The following is a 25227-nucleotide window of genomic DNA, read 5'->3' on the forward strand; positions in this document are numbered from 1 at the left end:
ACCCTATATTTTGTCAGCTTGAAAGCGGAAACAAACATATTTTTTTCCTAGGCCTATAGGCTAGACTTTATGACACCTGATCCAAGCTTTAAAGTTGCTAATCAGTAAAGAATATTATATAAGCTGAGAGAATTATTTTCATTCTGTTATTGATTTATATCCCCAGTGCAATTCCATAAATAATACAACAGATGAGTATGGTGGAGTTGCACAGTAATCTCCCATTGCAGTAAAATTGATCATCTATAAAAGGAGTCAAGCCGCAGTGCGACAGACTTTATCATTTGTTATATTGCTGAAGCTGGCACAGCAGTGGTATGCCATGTTTACTCTGTTATGGAAAACAATTGGTTTGGCATTTTGGCAGAAGATATTTTTAGAATGAATCATAAGCTGTTCATGTGTTTTTCCCACCTCAGATGTGAAGGTTCAGGTTATGCACGTAGATCTGAGAAGCAAATTAAAATTGTGATTCACCAGTCAGTCTGTCTGTCTGTATTTTTTTCTCTCTGCAAAGAAATCTTGGTAAAGTCAGGACATAATATATAGAAGTGGAGATATTTGGAGGTCCATTTACAAACAAGCTTCCAAGTCAGATCAAATAGAAAGGTCAAAGGTCAAACATGAATAGACTCACCAAGTTGTAGTAGATCTAGAAGGATATGGAAATAACGAACAGTATTCAATCTCAACATCCATTAAACAAATATACAAAATAAGAGCAGAGCAAACACTGACCCCCGAAACATCAGAGGTGGGATCAGGTGCCATGGAGGAGTGAGCATCCCCTGCTGACCGGTCACACCCGCCGTGTGCTCGTTGTCATAATCAGGAAATAACGGAAAAAATCCGTGGTCAAATCAGTGTATAAATAATGGACTAACAATTGGTATGAAAAACGTCAGTCAGCATTTCATTCAATGATAAATTGTATTTGCTGACAAGGTCATTGTATCGACCATAGAATTTACGAAATGAAACCTTCATTCCTTTCCTCTTATATTTTAATATTTCATGAGGAATTCTTTCAAAGAATCGGTACCGTATAACATGTAATGCCCACAATGTAGTCAATATTATCATCGCTACATCATTTGATTATATTAACCTATAGTGAATCATTCATAGGTTAATTTTATTAACAGTTTAAGGCATGTTAAACTGTGAATGTGTTAATGACAGCAACTAACATTTTAAATATACGTTTCTTTGTGTTTTGTAGCAAGAAGCTCTACAACAACAATCTGATGCCATGACGAGGGAAGCCACCAACATCGCGGCTGACTGTGTACCTCCCAACATTGACACAGGTATGACTAGTCTTCTGTGTTGTATAAGGCTATATTGTACACAGAGGTGATGGTATGTCTTAATGCATACCTATTAGAATAGGATGTTGCATGATAGACAAGAAAGAAAAAAAACTGTACATGCAGCTACTGTAGATCAGTAAATTTTTGCGACACCTTATTTTCGCGAGATAGTCATTGAATCTTGATTAGAGAGACAAAATTTTCACGAATTGTGGTTATTGCTATATATATTCTTAAGGAATACTATTATACATGAGAATTAAATTTATGCGACTACACTGTCTTGCATAACTATGCAAAAATAAAGTTTTCGCAAATAAAAAGTGATTTACAGTATATGAAATAGTGTTGAAATAAAGAGTGCCAGTATTGGGAGTGATTGAATTAATGTACAGGATAGGTACATGTACATTTGTAACGGGTGAGGAGGATAATACAGTGGACCAGAACGGGATTTGAATCCAGTCCCCCAGAATCTTTGGTTGAGTGCTCTACCAACTGATCTAAATGGCCACCATTGTTTGATCCGGCTGGTTGCTTCACATTAAATAGAATTATATGCTTAATACTGTTATTGTAATATAATTTACTATTCAATTAAGACACCACATGATTGTTCAGAATTTATAAAAGTGTCAAAGTCAAATAGTTAAATCATAATTAAATATTAGGAGAAAAAAATTCTACCAGTGAGAGATTTTCCAAAAGCTTTAATGTCTCGTATTCGACGGTTCATTTGAGATTTTATGTTTAAATTATACATGCTTACACGTATGATGTAATTACGTATTGTAGGAATACAGAATAATACAGCAACCAGCAGTCAGTCTTTGTCATCCGGTCGTAAACCTCCAACAAACGCCGAGAAGAAAAACCCTCTACTGAGTGACGCGGCTCAGAGTGTCCTGGCCATGGGGTACCTGCCCAGAATCGTCAAGATGGCAGTCGATAAAGTACTGCAGGCTAAAGGTAGGATTGTAATTTAAACTCATACCGAGTTCCCATGGTAGAGAAATTTTGGAAAAGGGGGCTTGAAAGACAACAAATAAGATATCCATTTTGAATTCTTATTTTTCTTGATGGTTAAAGGGAGATAACCTTCTTTGAAATTCTGAAGAAATTTGAAACATTGATTCTATAGTTACTCATTTTTTGAATATACATCTAAATTCATATTTATAATTGAGAGTTTCTATCTTCTAATTTTATTTTCAACATGAACGACAACTGTAATTAACATCTATCAAAATCAAATTGATTCATTAAGATTTTCATTTTGTAAATAGCTTAATGTTAGATAAAATTATTTATAATGTAACAGTACATATGCAATGGTATACGCTTGTATGAATCTTTGAAGTCATTTTAAATACAGGATTTCGTGGGGGAGTTCTTGATAAACCATATAAAATACAAATCAATTTTTGTTTTTGATTGACCGAGGTTTAATATTTTTCTTTGAATAAAACTATGAAGTAATTGATATGTAATATTGAGAAGAGCGGCACATGTCACTTTTAAATTACTGTGCTGTAATCCTTAAAGAGATTGATTACATACATTTATGTAATGTTTTAATATTCTTTGAGTTGACATTTTCAGCAATCAGTTTTTTCTTTATAAACAAGTGCTTGTGAATCCATTCATTTAGTAATTTACTGGTTAAAGGATGATAATTCGACTTTTGTACTAAAATATTTTCATATTACCCAGTGGTGTATATTTACCTATGATATTAATTGATATTTATGTTTAATTTTAACTGATTGATTCATTAATTAAGGCTGGGATGGCATGTCTGGATCAAACATTGCTAACATTATTTTCGACATGGAAGAGTCCGGTGAAATCGACAAAGAAAATTCCATGGTTCCTAAAGTCTTGTCGGACAGTTCCTGGAAGAAAATCAACGACAGAGTACCGGATGGTGATTTATTTTTTAATTATTTTCATATTTAATTACACTTTCAATTGCATATGAAGTCAACAGTGCTTTGCACATCTGAATTTTAATTTTTTCCCTAAGATTAGGCATACATTGGTAAATAAAAAAATATTCAAATTTGCATGAAGGCTTAATTTTTTTTATGTCAAAAATCTTTTTTAAAATCAAATTGAGCAAGGAAAAAAGCAATTAACCTGATGTTAATTATCCATGTTAATAAACCTTAGAAGTATCAATTTTGTGAAAATGAATAATTTGTGCTACAGATATCAAAGAGCTTACACAGAGAAACAGTGAAATGCGAGAGAGGACCATGTGTATTCTGTGTTGTGAGGAGAGGGTGTCGATTGTTTTTTTACCCTGTGGGCACCTGGTCAGTTGTGCTCAGTGTTCACCCGCTTTAAAAAACTGCCCAGTGTGCCGAGAATCTATCAAAGGGACGGTCCGTGTATCATTTGCATGAGTTGGTCAAACAAAATGGAAAATAATCACAAAAAAAACCAAACAACTCAGAAAATTTATCTATGCAATTCAAAAAGAAAAAAGAAAAAAAATAATGTATACATATATGTTGCAATAATTGTCGTTAGATTATTAGATGGTAATTTTAATTGGAATTTCAGTTTTTTTCTTAGGAAGGGGGGTTTACATTTTTTTCCTCTATTAATTTTTCTTTTCTGGAATTCAACTTTAAGATATTTTATCTCATATATGTTTTCTGCAAAAAATTGCTTTTTTAAAAATATTTGTTTAAAATTATTTGAGGAAAATGGTGTTTTATTTAAAATTCATATTACCAGGTATTTGAAACTAAGAAAAGCAACACTGATGAGGATTCAATATCCGAAATATGTATATATGTCTTCAACTGATTCAAATAAGCAAATGTTTGATAAATGCATAAATCATTTTAGAAAGAAGTACTTGTATTAAAGGAGAATTATTTAATCATGTAATTTTTTGTTTGACCAACTCATCACTACAGCACAAGATTTAGGGGTCATAATATATAAAACCTATTCATTACAATAGTTTGCTAAATTGAATTTTAATAGTCATTTTGTATTATAAAAATATTTTTTTTAGAATTCACTAGAAACATTTAACATTTTAAATACTTGTGTTTGAAGCTATACCATATGAATAAGGGTCAATGGAATTTTATTTTTAAAGAAGCAAGATTTGAAAACAAACGAAAAAACAAGTTTTCATTTATGTTTATATTCCTGTACATTACAAATTTTTAACATCATTTTAATTGATCAAGTTAGATCAAGCACAACTTACATATGTGCTACTTGTATTTATAAAGTAATTTGAGAACTGTACAGCACATATACACATATTTACTACATGTACATGCAATTGCATGTAATTGTACAAGCATATAACCCATTTCATACAATTCAATGTACATATTTGTATATATGACATACATGTGTATAAATTTCTGTTTAGCTTATTATTATTATACAAGGTACAGAAAATTGGAGGAAAATATTATATAAATTTGGTTTAAATTCAAATTCTTTTTGTTGTGTATTGTGAAAATCAACTTTTCTACATTTACATTCAACTTCTGGAAAAAGAAAAAGAAAATCTGCTTGTATTGATTTTGGATGGTTAATTAGGTTTCATTTATTGAAGATACCATTTTATTTTCCTAAAAAAAAAAAAGAAAAGAAACGACATATTGCTTTATTTTAAGTTCATGTACAAAGCTCTGTACATTTGAATTTAGTTTTACTCATTTTTTTTAATATCACATTAGAGTCAATATCTGTATTAATAAATGATTTTCAGTTTGTTCCTACATGCGATCCTTTAATCCTTATTTTATTCCAGATCCTTTAGTTGAAAAAGACCATTAAAGTCAGAATAAAATATTTTCAACATGGCATGCTTCAGTATATAAAACGGTTGCCTGTCGTTCTTTGGGGTAGAAGCTATAGGTTTGTATTTTATGTTTATCTCTACTTTGCAAAAAGAATGGTAAATGGCATTATAGATGACCTACTTTGTAAAAGATATACACATCCGTATATTACTAGTATAAAGTTTGCCCAAATCTTGGGGGAAAATGCAAGTTGGTCTTTCTTAGCGTAAATTAGATATTTTAGAAAATTCATTTTTTTTTTTGGAGAATGGTCAAGATGTAGGCGTACTTCTTTCCACGGGGTCAGAAGTCCGCGGTATCTCAATTTCTGTTAAATCCGCTGGTAGAAAATTACTCGGATTTTTATTAAATATGACAAATATTCTTTAAAAATGTACATATATACACTTGTCCCCTAACGGTTTCTCATAGATATGGTGGGGGGGGGGTTAAATAATTTTGGACTGCTTAACAAATAATTATAATATACAAAATTAATTTGATATTGTGTTATGTGCTGGCAGTGTTGGTTTTACGCGCAATAATTACCCAATCTATAACTGGAAGAACATAGAACAAAAAAAAATCAAGTTAGCACAAAAAATATATGTTTTAATTGAATATAAAATACATCACTTAACCAGGAAATTGCTGAAATACTTTATGTTAAGGCATCCACCCCTTAGACCTTGTATGTAGATGCAGATTATCTTTTCTTAAAACAATCTTCAATATTCTGATATGATTACGTGTACATAGATCACTTTAAAGTGGGAATGCTTTTATCAGGAGCATTTTTGTAAAAATATAATTCCCTATGCAGTAATATATATATATATATATATATATATATATATATATATATATATATATATATATATATATATATATATATATATATATATATATATATACCGTGGAGGTTAAATTGAACATACAACACCTGTTCATATACAAAAATTCAAATATATCAAAATATAGGTTAAATTAATTGTTAAAATGAAGGATCAACCACTTTCCTTGAAGACATAGTCAAGAGAAGACAAACATTAGATGGTGTTATTTAAAAATCTCGATAACCAATTGGACAGAAAAGCTGAAAATATTTGAAAGCATCCAACTGAAACGTATGTGGAAGCATCCAGGACTAGTTTTCAAATAATGACCAGGGGCGGGCAAATATATATATATATATATATATATAATGTAGATCCAATTTTCACATAGAAATATACGCCCCGGATCAATCGAATCGTGCATAAAAATCTTTCATAAAAACTTCTTAAGATCCGCTGGGTTAAAAAAGCTGAAATCGAAGTGGAAGTATCCTGAAGAAGTATAGATTCTATACAGATTATATATATATAGATATTATAGATATATATATAGATTTTATATATATAGATATTATATATCTATATATTGTATAGACAAAAAAGAATGGAGGCGTACAAGGCGAGGTCAATCCCCCGCTCTGAAAAAAGACATTTCTCAATTCTAAAAGTAGTATTTGTTCAAAATGTTATGGTTTATCTCATCTTTAACACATGAAATCCTGTATTTCATTGCTTTACTAATTTATTTATAATTTATTTTTCACTCATGTTTTTAAGACATTTGAAAAAAAAAGAAAAAGCTTCACGTATGATTCGAACTCTTTCCATAGCGGAGGTTTGGTCCAAGACCAACCGCTTTTACCATGCACTACGCTACGAAGTATACGTATTATTAACGTCCATCAGTGTGATTTAAATGAACGGGATTGTTGAAGCATAATTTTTTTTCAGAAAAGTTCGATTTTCATATAGAATGGGTTCAGATTCCATTTTTTGGACAAATTAAGAGACTAGAAATTCAGGCAAATGCCAGTTAGTGTATCGAATAACCAATGATGTTGTCTCGTGCGGCAAAGAGGTGAAAGTTCAGCCGTCTCAATATGTTGTCAGAATCAATTTAAAATTCCTGATGTTATTAACTTATTAACCAATGAGAATCTATTCGCCATTAGACAGACGCTAATTTCGTAGCGCCAAAAATGGCACACCTTACTGAAAGTCCAAACTAAACTGGTAATGGTTCTAAAGAAATTTCAAATGTTAATTTGATTGTATATATTTCGAATTTCAGTGCCCTGCATGCAGTAGAATTTTTTGGTCTGTCTGTAACCGAAATGTCATGGAAAGGAACACCATGCATAGATCTACAGTGTATAGTGTCCGGCTGTGTGTGTTATAACCTTTTTTGTTATAAAGCTTTTAGATTTGTTTTCACTATATACATGTACACGTATTTAATAGCAAGTTCCACCTGGATTTCATGGTAAAATCATTAATGTTTTTTCCTTTCTGTGCAAATGTGTTCAGTTTTCAGTTTTTGAATGATTTGTTATATAAATTATCTTAATTTTATACAGAACACTATATTGGGTATTTTTTTGAATGAATTTTTATCTACTCGAAATCATGCAGTCGCCAGATATATTTGATACCTTTTATATTTGCATGTATATTACGCAGTATTTGTTCTAAGAGAAAATTTTAAATAGTGACTAAATAAACTTTTATAAAAATGGATTTTTCAATACACTGTCTCTGAAGCATTATGGAAATATGGTAAGTATATATCATTGTACCGTATTTATTTTTATATAATAAAATAGTGCATAATTGCAATTCGATAAAGGCATGAGAGATTTAAAACCATTCGTTATTTTCTTTTTGTGCCTCATTGACATACATCATTCAGACATAAGAACAGCTAGCTCCAGCATCGTCACATGCACACACACAGTCATTCATTCAAATGCATACATTCCTAATCATGGATAAAATCAGTCATTATTTTGTAGAGTTCCATCAACAAACACGCATTTTTGATATTTGACATTCAGTAACGCTGAAGAACATATAAGTGGATCATTTAAATATCGAGAAGAGGGCATATACAAGTTGAAATTTTAACCTCCCCCATATACATACTAGTATACGTGTAATGGTACAATAAATTCTACGAAGTTCGTACATTTTTTGAAAACTTAAATAATCGCGGAATCTCTCTTAGTCCCCCCCCCCCCCCCCAAACACATACCCCGCTTTTAATAAGGAACAGATGAAATCTATTCTCTTTCTCACTCATAAAGTTATCCCCAATACTGCTATTTGCTTTATATTATGCCAAAATTCCTATAATATCCAATTTGGTGCACTTACAACATTCGCCAAACCCGTATTTATATAAACGTTTTCAAATATATAGGAAAATTACACTGTTTTAATTTGAAATGCTTGTCTATTGTAATAGTGGTGTATTTTTAGTGTGAAGGTATTTTTGGGGGGTTTTTACCGATTTCTTTCCCATGTACAGTTGATAAATGAGTGCACAAGCGTCGGAAACAAATTGAAATTGAGTGAGGGGGTCTTATGTCACAAAACTCTTCTAACGGTCAAGCGCCCACACAAACTACTCTGAGTGTCTATTGAATACATATATACTGATGGACTTTAAAAACGCAACACCTAATAATATTTGGTATTTTAAATTTATTCATATATCTTATAAACTAATTATTTCTTGTATACATTCAACCATGCTTAATGTTCAGTGTTCTTTAATTTTTAACACCATTTTATTCACAAAAGGGGTACAACTGAAAAGAATGTCAAAGCAGGGTGCGTCAAAAATGTGGTTTTGGTGACTAATACCGTGTATGGCCTCCATTGGCACGGATTACGGCGCGAAGGCGACGTGTCATTGACTGGCAGACACTTCGAATTGTCCTTTGAGGAATATTCTGTCACCCCTGCTACAAGGCTCTCTCAAGTTCCTGTGGGTTCTGAGGCTGAGGCTGGCGTCTGCGCACACGTCTCCCCAACTCGTCCCACAAATGTTCAATCGGATTTAAGTCTGGAGACAAAGCGGACCAATCAAGGACGTTGATGCCGTTCGTTAACAGAAAATTTTGCTTTAATCTTGCCGTATGTGCGCGTGCATTGTCCTGTTGAAAAATAAGCCTGTTGGCTTGTCTAAGCTGCTGCAATAATGGTGCTAAAACAGGCTGAAGAATTTCGTCTACGTACCTCCTGGCAGTGAGAGTTACGTTCAAAATTACCAGCTGTGGTTTATCGCACCCCAGACCATGACGCCACCCCCTCCAAATCTGTCGCGTTAAAGTACACAATTGTCCATAAAACGTTCATGTAAATGACGGTAAACTCGACATCTGCCGTCTGCATTGCTAACATTAAACTTAGACTCATCTGAAAATACAACCTGTGTCCAATTCCGGCGTTGATTCAGATTCAGCCTGGCCCATAGCAGTTTGTTACATCGGTGATACTGCTTTAGTTGTGGCCCTTTGTAAGGTCTTCTGCACCGATTCCCATGGCGTTTTAGTATTCTAGAAACTAATGTAGGATGTATATGCCTCCCATGACGTCCAATAATTTCCCTCGCCGTGGTCGCAGCTGCCGTAAAACATTCTCGCAAATGACGTTGGCGTATGTATGCCTGTTGACGTGATGTTGTCACAAACGGTTGACCTGGTCATGGACGATCATTTATTGATCCTGTCTGATGAAACCGATGCAGCAACCGGCTTATTGTACAGGGATGAACGTTAAAGCGACTTGCAACCTCCCGCTGACTAATGCCTGCTTGCAGCAGACCAAGTGCTCGATTTCGCATTACATTATTTAACCTCGGCATGGTCTTTATTTCGATTTCTTTTGTTAGTGGTGACTATACTTTTACCGACAAAGTTGATTGATCACGACAAAACCCCCTTTTCACTTTTCCATATGTTTTAAAAAAGGCCCGAATATCTCGTTCAATACTACTCACATCATGCAAACAACAAGCACAGGTAAGTCGGTTAGTGGAATTTAAAAATCAGTACTGTATATGGTGAACGAAAATTGCAATAAAAGTTTTCAATATTTTTTGAAAATAATTACATGTATAATGAAGTCCGTCAGTATATATATAAATTCTTACTGAAACTACGTACAATGTTTTAGTCACCAGCGTGGCGCAGTGGTTATTGAGCCTCTGTTCTTGAATCACTGAGTAAGGAGCTGGCCTGGAGTCTAGAAAACTTAGACGAGCTCACTTTTGGTCTTAGTCTCACTTTTCCATTATTAATTCCTTTGGAAAAAGAGAGACAGAGATCAAAAGTTAGTTCGTTTGAGCTTTATGGCCCCCAGGCCTGATCCTTACGTTGCGGATTAGAGATCCATTGCAGAACATAGATACCGGTCGTTCGAATGAGACCGTGTAAACCGAGGTCCCGTGTCGCAGTTGATGCTGGCTCGAAAAAGATCCCACACTGCTCAATGTCCCCGAGTGCCGAGTATAGGTATAAACTTTTGCAGCCCTCCAACGGCAAAGGGTGGCGTCTCCATTGTAAATTATTCTCTAGAGGGATGTTAAACAGCAAAACAAGAAAAAAACCGAGTGAGCTTCAGGAACTGACTACTTGCTAATCAAGATGTTGCAATTTTCAGTCCTTTCATAAGAAGTTTCCAAAAAACGGACAATCTGTCACCAACAAATGGATTTGCAACAACATGTAGATCCAGATTTTCTGTCTCTTATTCTTGATACACGTGAAGGATCATCAGATTATCAAGTCTAAATTGGGTCATACTGTTTGATACGGCGGAGTGTGCTTAACATTCTTTCGCTGGTGGAATTTGTTGCCGATGTAACGTTGAATTTTGACCCGCGTTATAAATAGACCCGGGGGTCATTTTTCAACGTTGAATACTGAGACCAAAGGTGTTGAATTTAGACCCTAATCCGTTGAAAACTTAGCCGGGTCGTGGAATTTTGATCATGAAACCGGTTCAAAATTCAACAGCATAAAAACACATATTTATGATGGGGTTTTCACTACTGTGACTTAATTCATAGGTATGAGGCCCCGTTTTGGTATTTACTGGAAAAAGTAATATCCCCTATTTGAATAATTGACATCACCTGTTCCAATAGATGATATCACCTATTTGATTTCTTAATTGATGCTGATCCCTAGTCTCTAAGTCTTGAAGAGAGACAACTTGTGCCTTATTCCCAAAATTTTCAAATTTTGTTTTGTCAATCTATGTGATAAAATGATTTATATTCGATAATAATGTGAAACTTTACATTCCTATTTAACTGAGTTTACAACCAATTCTAGTTTAATTTGTCATATTTCCCAGAATGCAATCATGGCATTATTGAAAAGGACAAAAAAAAAACATCGCAAAGGAGAATATAGAGATAAAATTATGTAATAAGTTTAAATTTATCGAATAGGAATCGTATTTTTTCGAATAGAAATGGATGTATGTTTTCGAACAACAACTTTATTGCATATAAACCAAATAATTATCTGTTTGAAATTGAATTCTCAACTTTTGGGCATTGGTGTATGTACCATTAAATTTTGTCACCATGTCTAATTTCTTATCAAAATCCAATCCTCTGTCTCCTTCAATAATAACAACATCAGTTGCATATATTTGGCATATCCAGGCTGATCAAAACGAATTCTAATGCAATTCACAAGTAAATGAATTGCCTCAAAATATTCAACTCTATACAAATCTTCACAAGTGTCGTGGTCATACATAGATCTGTCGTCAATTCCTTTTGGAGGACGTCTACGAAGAAGCACCACAAGACCTTCAATACCTTCAGAACACAGAATTTATGGGTCTTTTGACTCATCCTCATAAGACGAGAGAAAAGCTTCGTTTGTTTTTAGAGACTCCAGAGCTTTCAAAGTGCCTTGAGTCATTTTCTGACCTTCTGCAGCAGAGAGAGTTTTTTTGTCTGTAGAACTTTGCTAAGGTTATCGCTATAATGGAACAACTGTTCACCCAGCAGACAACAGATAAGTTAGACACAACGCCTCTTATTCTACATCTCATCTCTGATCCTTTTACATATTCCATCAATTTCTCCCATACTCCCAATAGTATTTCCTTGTATTCAGTATAGCACTTTGGGGAGCATCTGCCCGAACTGCCCATCTTACTGGACAAAAAATCCATCTTATTGGAAACAAAACTCGTAATCCAGGTGAGGAAGTCTCAAATTCTCAGACTCTTTCAACTTTCTAAGAATTGCTTCTCTTCTTGGCAACTCTTTGATCTATTTTGTTATTTCACACGATTCGATACGTAAGATCATGCTCTACGTATGAACAATTTCTGAAAATTATTGACAAGCAAGTTGATGAAACAAGAATATAAGCAATCTCGTTTAAAGTCATCATTTCGTAAGTTCTATGGTCGATACAATTACCTTGTCAGTAAATACAATTTATCATTGAGTCAGATGCTGACTGGCGTTTTTCATACCAATTGTTAGTCCATTATTTATACACAAAATTGACGACGGATTTTTTGCATACTTGGATATTTTACTTGAAAAAGACACTAATGGTAATCTAACAACCAAGCTATATGATAAACGTGATGACTTTAACTTTTCTATCGTCAACTTCCCTTACTTATGCAGCAATATACCTTCATCACCTGCATATGGAGTATATATATCTCAGTTGATTCGATACGCAAGAGCATGCTATACGGATGAACAATTTCTTAAACGAGGTGAATTATTGACAAGCAAGTTGATGAAACAAGAATATCAACAGCCTCGTTTAAAGTCATCATTTCGTAAATTCTATGGTCGATACAATGGCCTTGTCAGCAAATACAATTTATCATTGAATGAAATGCTGACTGACGTTTTTCATACCAATTGTTAGTCCATTATTTATACACTGATTTGACGACGGATTTTTTCCGTTATTTCCTGGTTATGACAACGCGCACACGGCGGGTGAGACCGGTTGGCAGGGGATGCTTACTCCTCCTTGCCACCTGATCCCACCACTGATGTTTCGGAGGTCCGTGTTTGCTCTTATTTTGTATATTGTTTAATGGACGTTGAGATTGAATACCGTTCGTTATTTCCATATCCTTCTTCCGTTATTTCCTGAATATGACAAGTAGCACACGGAGGGTATGACCGGTCGGCAGGGGATGCTCACTCCTCCATGGCACCTGATAACACCTCTGTTGTTTCGGGGGTCCGTGTTTGCTCTGCTCTTATTTTGTATTGTTTTATGGACCTTTAGATTGAATACTGTTCGTTATCTCCATATCCTTTTACAGGTACGTCAAGGGCAGGTAAATTGTAGATGATTTAGCAGAATTCGAATACACCAAGTTTTAGAACATACCATAACAGTCCGAATAAAGACCTCAGATCTCTCTCTCTCTCTAAAATTTTTTTTGCAACTCCACTCTTTGACACTGCCATTGAAGCAGCCATATCGTAACATGGACCCCGTAATTTATTAAAAGAAATATTGCATCTGGTAAAAGTATCAGTGATTGCAGAAACGATTGTTTCAGCTTTAATGTCGTCTAATTCAAAAAAGTCAAATGTCGTCTAATTAAAAAAAGTCAACAAAATTTTCTTGTGGCACAAACAGGTAATCGATGTACCGGAGGCAAATAACGAGCTGTTCTCTATTTGAAATGTCAGTAATCACATCAGCCCTTATGGTCTGAAATTTTACATTCTCTAAATCTCTCATAATTTTCTAAGAACTTGATTAGTCAAAACTTTAAGTATTGTTTGGAATTTGTACTGAAACATATTTGTCTGTTTTTTCTCTGAACCCATGCCTGAAAAACAGGGTCACTCTCTCTCTCTGCAGTTAAATCAACCCGTGAAAATTAAAAGAACTCTCCTGTGATTATACAGAATGTATTTTGTTTCACACTGAAATCAAGTATTTTCAGGAAATAACTTCTGTTGTATTTTTTCTGATCAGAGTGTTGTTTACTGAGAGATTCTCCAACATCCCCTTACATGCTTAATACCTTTGAAAGTGTAATCGATCTTTCAACTGCTTTTCTATGACTCTTGTTATTGGAATGCTTAACGAAGCACATTCTAGCTTTCCTACAGTTATGACAAAAATCTTTAGTTAGGAATGTATATACCACCATTGAAAGTTGTTATACAGCAGACACAGAATGCTGCATTTAATGACACATTATAGTGAAGCCATTTCCATTTTTAATACATGTAATTATGAAAATCTTTATTTTGTGGGAAATTTGAAATTGTGGATTGGAAAGATTTATAATATCAGGTGTAGGCCATCTGACAAAACGTTCTAACTTTTCTGTCCTGTCCTTGTCCACTGCTTGCCTGTTTTTGGCGTTGAAATATTACTTGGACTATCTTAAACCTCCGACTTCTCTCTTTTGAGATCTCCATCAATTATTTTGAATCAGCGATGGGATATTTGAAAAAAGTAAATGTAATTAACTGTAATTGATTACCTTTTTAAAAGTAATTGGAAGTAATTTGTAATTAAACACTTAATATACTTGTTATTGTAATTTAATTAATTAAAATGTAATTTCAATTTCCTTTTCAATAACATTCCATTACTTAATACACTACACATCCATGATATATTGTTACCACGTCCTTCCCATTCTACTGTATTTTATTCAACTGTTTAACATACTCTCGGTCCTTCAATTATATGAAAAATATTTAGTTAATGTTTACAAGCAAAAATAAAAAAAAAAGATTGGTTTGATAACAATAATCTAGTTTCTTTTTAATAATTATGTAAAATTCATTTATTCTGTTTTCTTTGTTAAATGTCAAGTAGAAAGATACATGAAAATCTAAGTTTTTCTGGTTTAAACACTTTGCAAATATTATCAGAATAAAATGCTGGATTATAATTTGCTTTATTGAAAGCAAAAGAAAATTTAAGCTTGTATTAAAATATCCACCTGCACTGTAGAAAATCTCTTTATAACCAAATTAAGTTACCTCCCTTCGAGAAGATGACTCCATTAGAAACACTCGCCCAAGAGACGCATCAATGTAAAGTTAAACAATGACCTCTGCTACAGAAAGCAGGAATGCGGAATTCTCTCAGAAAAGGGATTCATTTTTTCCCACACTTTTAACAAAAGAAATAAACCAAATTTCGATTTTTTCCTAAATCTTTCGAATTCTATATATGAATAAAACATCCTAAAAAACATATGACTTGAATATTGAAATTGTTTGATGCGGCCATCAGAATGCCGAATTATTGTAGTGTCAATGTGCACACTTGGTAATATGGTATTAAAAACACTGCTAAATCTGTAGAGTGAAATAATAATAAGCACCATTTTGACTTCCTGTCATTGTAAATTTTCAATACTTCCTGGATTTGAATTGATAGACGCAATATTAATGTGTTTATTTTTTTATACATTGCAAATTGTAGGATTATTTTTCATATTTTCTTGTTCCAATATTAAAAGTAAAAATATCTGCATCTTGAACAGGTAAGAATTAATATCGTGCATCTGAAACTTTCACGAGAAGTATATTGAACTCAGTTGAATATGTTCTATAACAAATCAAAATCCTAACGCTATATGTTAGTGATCTTAATTTAGTGCTTCATAATTTGTGTTGTTTAATTCCATATATTTTGAGATACAGCGTGTTCTACAGGAAATAAATTGCATTATATTTTCTAGTAAATATTTAAAGGATTATATTCATTTAGAGTAGAAAAACTATTGGTTCATTAATTTCAATCTTTTTTCAGAACTGTGGCGGACTCTACTTTCTGTTGTGCTAATTTTTACAAAGACGAAAGCGGGAAATTGATTCTGATTTTAATTGCTGATAACTATGATGATTTCATATATAGTTTTCAAAATTTTGAAAACAGAATTTTTATTATTTATTGCATCAAATCTATATGAGAGTTTTCATCAAATTTAAAAAATTAGAATTCTTTCAATTTCATGTTTTAACACGTGTTGATTTTTTTATCTATATTTATTTCATTTAATCAATCTTTTCTGGAGATTTTTTTTCTATCAATATTTAAACAAGTAGTACAATTCTTTCATTTCATGTTTTATACACTTGTTGTTCATATTGTTTGTTAGTTGTTTTTTTCTCTTTGTAAATGGATTCTGTATTGTTTTCCTAGACGTCTGTTCGGCATTTCATTGTACATGTTGTACATGTATCAGTCATGATTACAGTATGTTCACCGGGATACTATGGGGATACATGTGAGAAAATTTGTCCACGTGGTACATTTGGTCAAGATTGTGGTGGACAGTGTAGGTGTTCCCCCGAGGATTGCAACCACGTCACAGGGTGTCCACATTTAAGCCAACGTGTAACCACACCGGCAATCACAGGTATAAGCTACGTGTACATATTTAAAAAAAATATATACCCATTGTGTTGATAGCAAGTTGTTAACATAATTGACGTCTGAGATTTTTTCTGTGTTTTTCTATTACAACAGAACATCAAGAGAATAAAACACCCACAACATTAATATTTGGACTACCTGTCTCTAAAATAAAGGATGGCAACCCATCAGTAATATCACCAACAGTAAAACCTCATGTATCAACATTGAACAGCACAAATCTGTACTCTTCTAAGATTCAAACAACTTCATCTTCTTCTGATATAACCACGGCGGGGGAATTTAACAGTAATTATTTACTGTCTGGAGTGGGATTGTTGTTAGCTATTTTATTGATTGTAATCATTTTCCAGCTCCGTTTTAGATCAAAATCTTCGCAAAGAAAGATATCAAGAAGAGAAAAGAAAAATGACACCGAAAGAAATGTATCCAATGATTCTGAAAGTATGCCACGTGAGAGTGACAAAAAGCAATACAACAGGTTAGAGCAGGATAAGGACAACCGCCATGTCTATCATAAGGCTGAATCTGAGTATCAGGAAATTGACAAATGTCTAGAAATGTTGGAGGTTTCGTCCAGACCAAAAGAAGGTTCTATATCAAAGGAGGAGTTGTCGGGAGAAAGTAGTTATTTGGAAAATTATTTAGAACCTGTTATTTCAAAAGACGATATAGAGAACAGCAATGAGAGACAACGGCATTCATACATCGAAATTTTGGATTCAGACAAAATTAGAGTGGATGAAAACCTAATTGATGGACGTTATGAAAAAATAAGTGATTCATCGTCTTCATATGATGATGTAATGACTGAATATTCCATTGTTGCAGCGGAAGTGGCTAATGGAAATAATGATACGTATCTAGATGTTCAATTTTGATGAGTCAATCATGGAATAAAATCATCTCAAAATGCAACTGTCTCTAAACTATCTGTATAATTAACTCATCAACTTGTGTTATAAGGTTTCTTGATTACACATTTGATGCCGATCGCCATTGTTGCTTTTGTTATATCCAAGGTGCTCTTGAAATACCTAAATAAACTATGGATAACTGTAGTTATCAATCATATAAAAGTAATTTGTTTTTAAGTATGGGTTGAATTGATTTTCATTACTATGTAAATTGATTTACTTCAAATCTTATGAATTAATGCAGAACATAAGATAAACTAGATACGATCTCGTAGCGAGCAACGAGTGGGTCTTCCGTCCGATTCTTGATGAGATGAGACGAGATGAAATTTTGATTGAGATTATAATTTTAAAATAATGATTTTCCATAATCTGTAAAAAGACATCAAACATTAAAGACTAAAGAAAATCGGCTTTTGGCCCTTCACGGCTCCTCAATCAGCATTTTCTATTCATATCAGAGCTCTATTAAAGCTCTACTGATTTTGATCACTTTTTGTTCAACAACTATTCAGAGATTCTTTTTCATTTTATTATTTGCATAAGAAATATTTAGGAGCCAACCCTTCAACTCCTTGATGGAGACGTTTACCGAAAAATTAAAGGTTGCATATTGTGCAGAACGTGATTTTGAATATCTTTTTGTTCAATATTACTGATTATACCCGCACTTTCTAAAGAAAGTTCGGGTATATTGTTGTTACTCATGTCCGTCCGTCCGTCTGTCACACTTTTCTTCCTTGAACTCCTCTTACATTTTACACAGTAGCCTAATCATCTTTGGGGAGATGGTTGGTGGTGTCATGTAGATATACAGCAAGGTTTTGCAATGTTGATTTTGTCATGGGGGGTCAAAGGGGGGGGGTCGAAAAATGATGCTTTTTTATGCAAATAGCCCCGTCTTCCCTGAACTCCTCTTACATTTTACACATTAGCCTAATCATCTTTGGGGAGATGGTTGGTGGTGTCATGTAGATGTGCAATAAGGTTTTGGAATTTCGATTTTGCCCCGAGGGGTCAAATGGGGGTCGATAAATGATGTTTTTATGCAAAAAGCCCCGTCTTCCCTGAACTCTTCTTACATTTTACACAGTAAGCTAATCATCTTTGGGGAGATGGTTGGTGGTGTCATGTAGATGTGCAGAAAGGTTTCAGAATTTTGATTTTGCCCCGAGGGGTCAAATGGGGGTCGAAAAATGATTTTTTTTTATGCAAAAAGCCCCGTTTTCCCTGAACACTTCCTATATTTTACACAGTAGCATAATAATCTTTTTGGAGATGTTCGATTGTGTCATGTAGATGTGCAATAAGGTTTTGGAATGTTGATTTTGCCCCAGGGGGTCAAATGAGGGTCTTAAATTGACTTTTTTTATGCAAAAAGCCCCGTCTTCCCTGAACTCCTCTTACTTTTGACTTAGTAGCCTAATTATCTTTTAAGAGATGGTTGGTGTTGTCATAAAGATAAGGTTTCGGAATTTTCATTTTTGATGGTAGATTTTTTTTGTATTTCTCTGCATTCTAGAACTTATCTTATACTTTAAATCATGATCATTTGGAAAATGATTGGTTTGTTTTATGCATGTGTAAAATGGTTTCAAAATTAGCATTTTCATGTGGATGGCAAAAGGGGCAGGAAATAATGGCCCCTGCCTAACCCTGGGGGTCATGATTTGTACTAACTAGAATCTACACCTTGAGAATTTTTCCATGTTAAAAATGCTCTTGTTGTTTTTGAAAAGGAGAATTTTGAAGATTTGTTTCCTTTTATTCCTAAATAAAACTTTGATCCCTAATTGTGGCCTGACCTAGCCTTTGAGATTATGATTTGTAAAACTAGAAATATATCTATAGGACATGAATGTCCCACTGCATGTATATTACTCATGCTACAGGAAAATTTGTATAAGTGTATTAAGTTTGTTGAAAATATCTCGAACAGTTTCTTAAGATTTGAAATTAAAATCTAAATAAATTGGATATAGATTATAAATCCTCACCAAATTATGTATCTGTGCATGCTAAACATAAAGATGTCTTAAATTTTTTCTTTAAAGCTAAGCGAAATACAAATTAAAAAGGATGGAGGTCAAGGTCAGAGGAATGTGCAAGAGGTGAAATGAAGTTATCAGCATTTTATGTTTAGTAAAAATAAATTGAATGATTTAATGAAACTGAGCTTAACACTTTTTCTAAGAAAAGAGAGGTCAAAGGAAAGGTTAGGGCCAAAATGTTAATTGTTAATGCATTCCAAAATCAAAAAAGAATTTTTTTTTTCTGTTTTAAGCATATTGCCCTTAGGTATTGACAAAACTCAACAAATAACACAGTTTACAAGATATTTATTGGTGCGAATATTAAAAGTTTCAAACACGCAAACCATCGTTTACATAGCTAGATTTTATGGAGTAAATTTCAGCATATACAGCAGTCAATTCAAAAGCGACTGTTCATGATATAAAAAGATTTTACGGAGTAAATTTCCTCCCGAAAATCATCACTGATACAGTATTCACTACAAACAATTACAAATTAAAAATAGCAAAAATCTAGAGAGTAAATTTCCTCTCTAAATTCACATTTGTGCATTCTACATTCAGTATGTCAAGTCCAAATCAACCACCGTTTACATAGCTAGATTTAACGGAGTAAATTTCCTCCTATAGAATTTCACTGATACAGTGTTCACTACTTTAATTAAAGTTTGTTTCTAACAAAATCCAGAGAGTAAATTTCCTCTCTAAATTCACGTCGGTGGATTGTACATTCAGTATTTCAATGCCAAATCAACCATCGTTTACGTTGCAAGATTTTACGGAGTAAATTTCCTCCCAAAGAAGAATTTCAATGATACAGTTTTCTCTACTAACATTACAAATTAGTACTAACAAAAATCTACAGAGTAAATTTCCTCTCTAAATTCACGTCGGTGCATTGTACATTCAGTATTTCAAAGCCAAAGAAACCATCGTTTACATAGCTACATTGTACGGAGTAAATTTCCTCCCAAAGAATATCACTGATACATTGTTCACCACTATATTTCAAAATAGAAAAAAAAATCTACAGAGTAAATTTCCTCTCAAAATGCGCGTCGGTGCATTGTACATTCAGTATTTCAAAGCCAAATCAACCATCTTTTCACAGCTAGATTTTACGGAGTAAATTTCCTCCCAAAGACTATCACTGATATAGTGTACACAACTACATTTCATCTAGAGAGGAAATTTCCTCTCAAAATGACATTCATACGGTAAACATACAATAGTCAATTCAGAAGCGACTATCTTTTATATGACAAGACTTTACGGAGTAAATTTCCTCCCAAAGATTTCACTGATAGAGTGTTCACTACTTACATCTACAGTTTGTTATTAACAAAAATCTAGAGATTAAATTTCCTCTCTTAATTCATGTGGGTATATTGTACATTCGGTATTTCAATGCCAAATCAACTATCGTTAACATAGCTGGATTTTACGGAGTAAATTTCCTCCCAAAGAATATCACTGATACATTGTTCACCACTACATTTCAACATAGAAAAAAAGTATACGGAGTAAATTTCCTCTCAAAATGCACGTCGGTGCATTGTGCATTCAGTATTTCAATGCCAAATCAACCATCGTTTACACAGCTAGATTTTACGGAGTAAATTTCCTCCCAAAGAATATAACTGATATAGTGTACACATCTATATTACTATTTGAAAATAGCAAAAATCTGGAGAGGAAATTTCCTCTCAAAATGACATTCATACAGTATAAATAAAGAAGTCAATTCAGAAGCGACTATCCTTTAGGTAACAAGGCTTTACGGAGTAAATTTCCTCCCAAAGAATTTCACTGATAGAGTGTTCACTACTTACATTTCAATTTGGTATTAACAAAAATCTAGAGAGTAAATTTCCTTTCTAAATTCACGTCGGTGTATTGTACATTCAGTATTTCAATGCCAAATCAACCATCTTTTACGCAGCTAGATTTTACTGAGTAAATTTCCTCCCAAAGACTATCACTGATATAGTGTTCACTACCACATTACAATTTGAAAAAGGCAAAAATATACAGGGTAAATTTACTCTCAAAAATGACACTGATACAGTTAACATACAGTAGTCAATTCAAAAGCGACCTTCCTTGATATAACAATATTTTACGGAGTAAATTTCCTCCCAAAGAATATCACTGATACAGTATTCACTACAACAATTACAATTTGAAAATAGCAAAAATTTACAGGGTAAATTTCCTCTCTAAACTCACATTGGTACATTGTACATTCAGTATTTCAAAGCCAAAGCAACCATCATTAACATACTAGATTTTACATTCATTATTCGCAGATAGAAAATAAACATTTAAAAATAAATTGATACAATATACACTTTTTACAGGAAAAAAACATACATTTTACATCTTATTTAAAAAATGACTTTCGAATGACATTTTTATCTCAATATACTTATGATGAAATACATTATTATTTAATCTATAAATAAACAACGAAGAATCTATACAAACACATACAGTTTTTTTGACTGATTTCAAGGCGTATTCAACGAGGGGAGGGGGTTCAATGCGCATACAGTAGCATGGTGACGTCACAAACAATATCTCAAGGTACGTTGAGAACTGTATTGTCCAGTCTATATCCGCGAAGAAAAAAGGAGAAGGAGACAAGTCCCTCTCTTGATTATTGTCAAACTGTTTGATTTCAAACACATCTATCACATTTACTTTCTTTGACCGAAGCTCCACTTCTATGCTTTCCTTATGGCTGATGCCATTGAACACTTGCTGAATGCATTTCAAACATGTCCAAAGGAAATTTGGCCGCCATATTTTGAACAAATCCATTGTTGACCTATTGATAAAATTTTTAAACTCGCAAATCATCTCATAAAATTATTTTTAAACTTTCAATTTTTCAAATCCCATGGGCATTTATTTTTTCAGGCACGCCAGAATACATGTTGCGCACCACAGTCGAGCAGTGTTGCTTGTACAATTTTTGTAAAATCAAAAAAAAAAATTTCCGTTGGTTTTTTGTATGGAAAATTCATTCATCTAAAGAACACGTACATATACCCCCAGTCTACACACACATTTAGACAAACTAAGACAAGATATTTTTTTTTTAGGATGATGTAAATTTTCTCATATAAATCCAGATCATATACGTTTGCATGAAACACGATTTTGAATGCAGATTAGTTCAGACAGGACATTTGCTACTAAAACACTAATTACTAACGCCAAAAGGGGAGTTCAGAGAGGTAAATGATAATATGAACATGCAGGTACAATGTAGTTTTACTGCAAATAATTCATTGCTAAAGTGTTTAGTACAAATGTATTTCACACAATAAAGAAAACAATCACCTTGACCAAGGATCGAAATCCTCATGGAACTAGTACTATAGTTAAGGATAGAATTCATATGCCAGACACTACCTCAATTACATTTATCGTAACATATATACATATATAATTATAAATTTACCTTTATTATTCAATGTTTGGTCTTGCATGGTTTTCTTATTTCTCCATTTATCAGAAAACAGTCACTTTTATACATCCAGTCGTCACTTAAAGCGGCACAGTGAGTCAAAATCATATCGTAATTTTAAGTTATCTGTAGCATACAGAGAAAGACTTATGAAATTATGAGTATTTAGCGAATATATGACAATTAAACTGCAAGAATTGACTGCACAATATAAGTGCCGGAAAAATAAAGGTTGTATCTACCGTTTCGTTGTTTCGGTTATGTCAAGGTCACGCAACTCTTATTTTTAGCTCAAACTTGTAAACAACATTCAACTGGAGCATGCAAAGGTGAGAAATATGTTCTAAAAACTTTTTAAAAACGATTAAATCAATTTTTTTGGTCTTCTTACATTCATTCGTGGATAACTGAGACCATGGTTACTATGGAAACTTATTCAACACTTTTCTGCGCACGCGTACAATAGGGAGGAAGACGTACCAGGGTATTTTCAATATTTTCGTTCTGGGCAGACAGAAATTATTTTTACTTTTATTTTTCCCCATAAAAATATCATTTTTAGGTTCTAAAACATGTAATTTTCTGAAACTGAATACTTTTAGGAATTGAACAAAATTTACAGAGGTCATGCGAAAATTCTACATTTGTCAATTTTCCCCTTTGTGCGTCATAGTGCCGCTTTAAACCACTCCTGAAATAATTTTGTTCACCTATTGAAGGGCAGTCTAACTTAGTTTACTTTCTCTAACTTGCTTCGTGTTCCCTGCAACTTTGAAGTGGAGAAGCCACTGGGCACAATGCAAATATCCGATACCGCCAATTTCAAAACTGCCTTACACACAATTTCTCATGTGGGGATAATACACATGTAACTTTAAACGGAAAAATAAACTGTTTTCACACAGAACCTGAAAACAAAGTCATTGATTTCAAGATAAATGAATGATTTAGCGTCAATAGGTTGTTGTAAGAGAAAATTGAGATGGTCTGTTTCTTTTCATTTCCTCATTTTCTTTTCCGGTGCGTGAATCCCCGCTGTTACATTTGTAATCAAACCCTTTGTATTGGATAGAGCTGCGGCCATGTCATAATATTCTGACCTAAATCAAGCTGTAAGTTCCATATTTTTTCACCATCAAAATCTAAGCCCTAAAAAATCATAAGTCGCCTTAGTTAGCTATTTACATTTTGTTGATATGTGTACTCTGCTGCAATTGCATAGACATTATCTTTGATGCAGCAATTACCAATATTTAGGTTTCAAAGATGTGATTAAAAATCATTGACTGTTATTCGTTTTAGTTGACCTATCGACACTAACATCATGGGTTCAAAAAAGAGAAAAATAGACTTTAGAAAAAGCTAACGCAAAAGCAAAACTTCTAAAACTTGTTTTAAGTTTTTAATTTTAAAAACTCAAATAATGTAAATCATTTGAAAATCAAATTTAAAAAAATATATACATGTAATAGTATATCGCCTTCCTTTTTATATGCCTGTATTTTCTATAATCCTAAGAGTAATTTATTATAACATGTACGACTTGTATTCGATAATGGTGTTTTGGGTGTTATAACATCTTATCTTAATTAATATAAAACCGTTTTTTCAAAATTTTGTAAGCATCTTAATATATTATCTATCAAACCTGAAAGCGCAAACTTACATCTGAGAAATTGTTAATTATGTAAATCCATTGAAGTTTATTGCATTTTACTAAGTTACATGTTTAACATATACTCTACTACTACATGTATCGCACATGTATATTTATTTGATGTGACAGTATATTAATTAATAAATTAATGAAAATATTTATTTTTCAAGATGAAACAAAAATATGAACAGTAAACATGTACATTCAAAGAAATCTTGTCCGATTGACGCGCCCAATGAAGTCAATAAAAGTGTAATTGATGCAAATCACCCGTATTCCCCAAACGCTGGCAAGACAGTTTACGGCAGTAGATTTTGATTTCAGGAGGGTGGATCCTAAGTTTTTAGCTTTTCCTGGTTAAAGAAAAGTACTTGATACATTCCTTCATTTATTTCTATCAGTGAAATTTTTACATTAAAATGAAAATATTAACATAGCCAGTCAGGATGTGTCTAGGTATCACAACGGTAAATGTTTTCACCAAACAAATCGTAAAAAAAAGAATCTGGTAATTGTTTACTTGAAAAAAATATTTAACAGGAGATGTTAAACATTACCTGTCACACTAGCTATAACATCCTCAGACAAAAAAACGGTACCTACGCGGCATTTTCTGACTTTTTCCATATGCAAACAGGGCTACCTCAAATTCACGCGTTTTTTAATGTCTTTATAAACATTCCTAGTGCATCTCAGGTTGTAGCCCCCCATGCCCGAAAAAAGCTCATTAAAAAAACCTTTATTT

The 25227-nt window shown here is 33.1% G+C and overlaps 2 protein-coding genes across 2 annotated transcripts; both read left to right on the plus strand.

Annotated features, from left to right (window-relative positions):
* Nucleotides 1-986: 986 nt before the first annotated feature.
* Nucleotides 987-4439, plus strand: LOC134259619 (baculoviral IAP repeat-containing protein 7-like). The gene is made up of 4 exons (XM_062742221.1): nucleotides 987-1310; nucleotides 2109-2282; nucleotides 3097-3240; nucleotides 3525-4439. Exons 1-4 carry the CDS (start codon nucleotides 1253-1255, stop codon nucleotides 3719-3721), a joined length of 573 nt encoding a protein of 190 aa, XP_062598205.1. The 5' UTR covers nucleotides 987-1252; the 3' UTR covers nucleotides 3722-4439.
* An 11702-nt stretch (nucleotides 4440-16141) lies between these two features.
* Nucleotides 16142-17441, plus strand: LOC134259617 (uncharacterized). Its single transcript, XM_062742219.1, has 2 exons — nucleotides 16142-16383; nucleotides 16494-17441. Exons 1-2 carry the CDS (start codon nucleotides 16212-16214, stop codon nucleotides 17279-17281), a joined length of 960 nt encoding a protein of 319 aa, XP_062598203.1. The 5' UTR covers nucleotides 16142-16211; the 3' UTR covers nucleotides 17282-17441.
* The last annotated feature ends 7786 nt before the right edge of the window (nucleotides 17442-25227 follow it).

This window comes from Saccostrea cucullata, unplaced genomic scaffold, assembly GCF_032062105.1.
Source record: "Saccostrea cucullata isolate Sc308-1 unplaced genomic scaffold, CSIRO_AGI_Scuc_v1 ctg1259, whole genome shotgun sequence".
NCBI lineage: Eukaryota > Metazoa > Mollusca > Bivalvia > Ostreida > Ostreidae > Saccostrea > Saccostrea cuccullata.

What these genes read in the sequence shown, in the direction of transcription:
- LOC134259617 (XM_062742219.1), top strand. Translation starts at nt 16,212, where the DNA reads ATGATTACAGTATGTTCACCGGGATACTATGGGGATACATGTGAGAAA. An exon ending in AACCACACCGGCAATCACAG is followed by an intron (nt 16,384 to 16,493) that starts GTATAAGCTACG and finishes CTATTACAACAG; the next exon opens with AACATCAAGAGAATAAAACA.
- LOC134259619 (XM_062742221.1), top strand. Translation starts at nt 1,253, where the DNA reads ATGACGAGGGAAGCCACCAACATCGCGGCTGACTGTGTACCTCCCAAC. An exon ending in ACCTCCCAACATTGACACAG is followed by an intron (nt 1,311 to 2,108) that starts GTATGACTAGTC and finishes TACGTATTGTAG; the next exon opens with GAATACAGAATAATACAGCA. An exon ending in CAACGACAGAGTACCGGATG is followed by an intron (nt 3,241 to 3,524) that starts GTGATTTATTTT and finishes TTTGTGCTACAG; the next exon opens with ATATCAAAGAGCTTACACAG.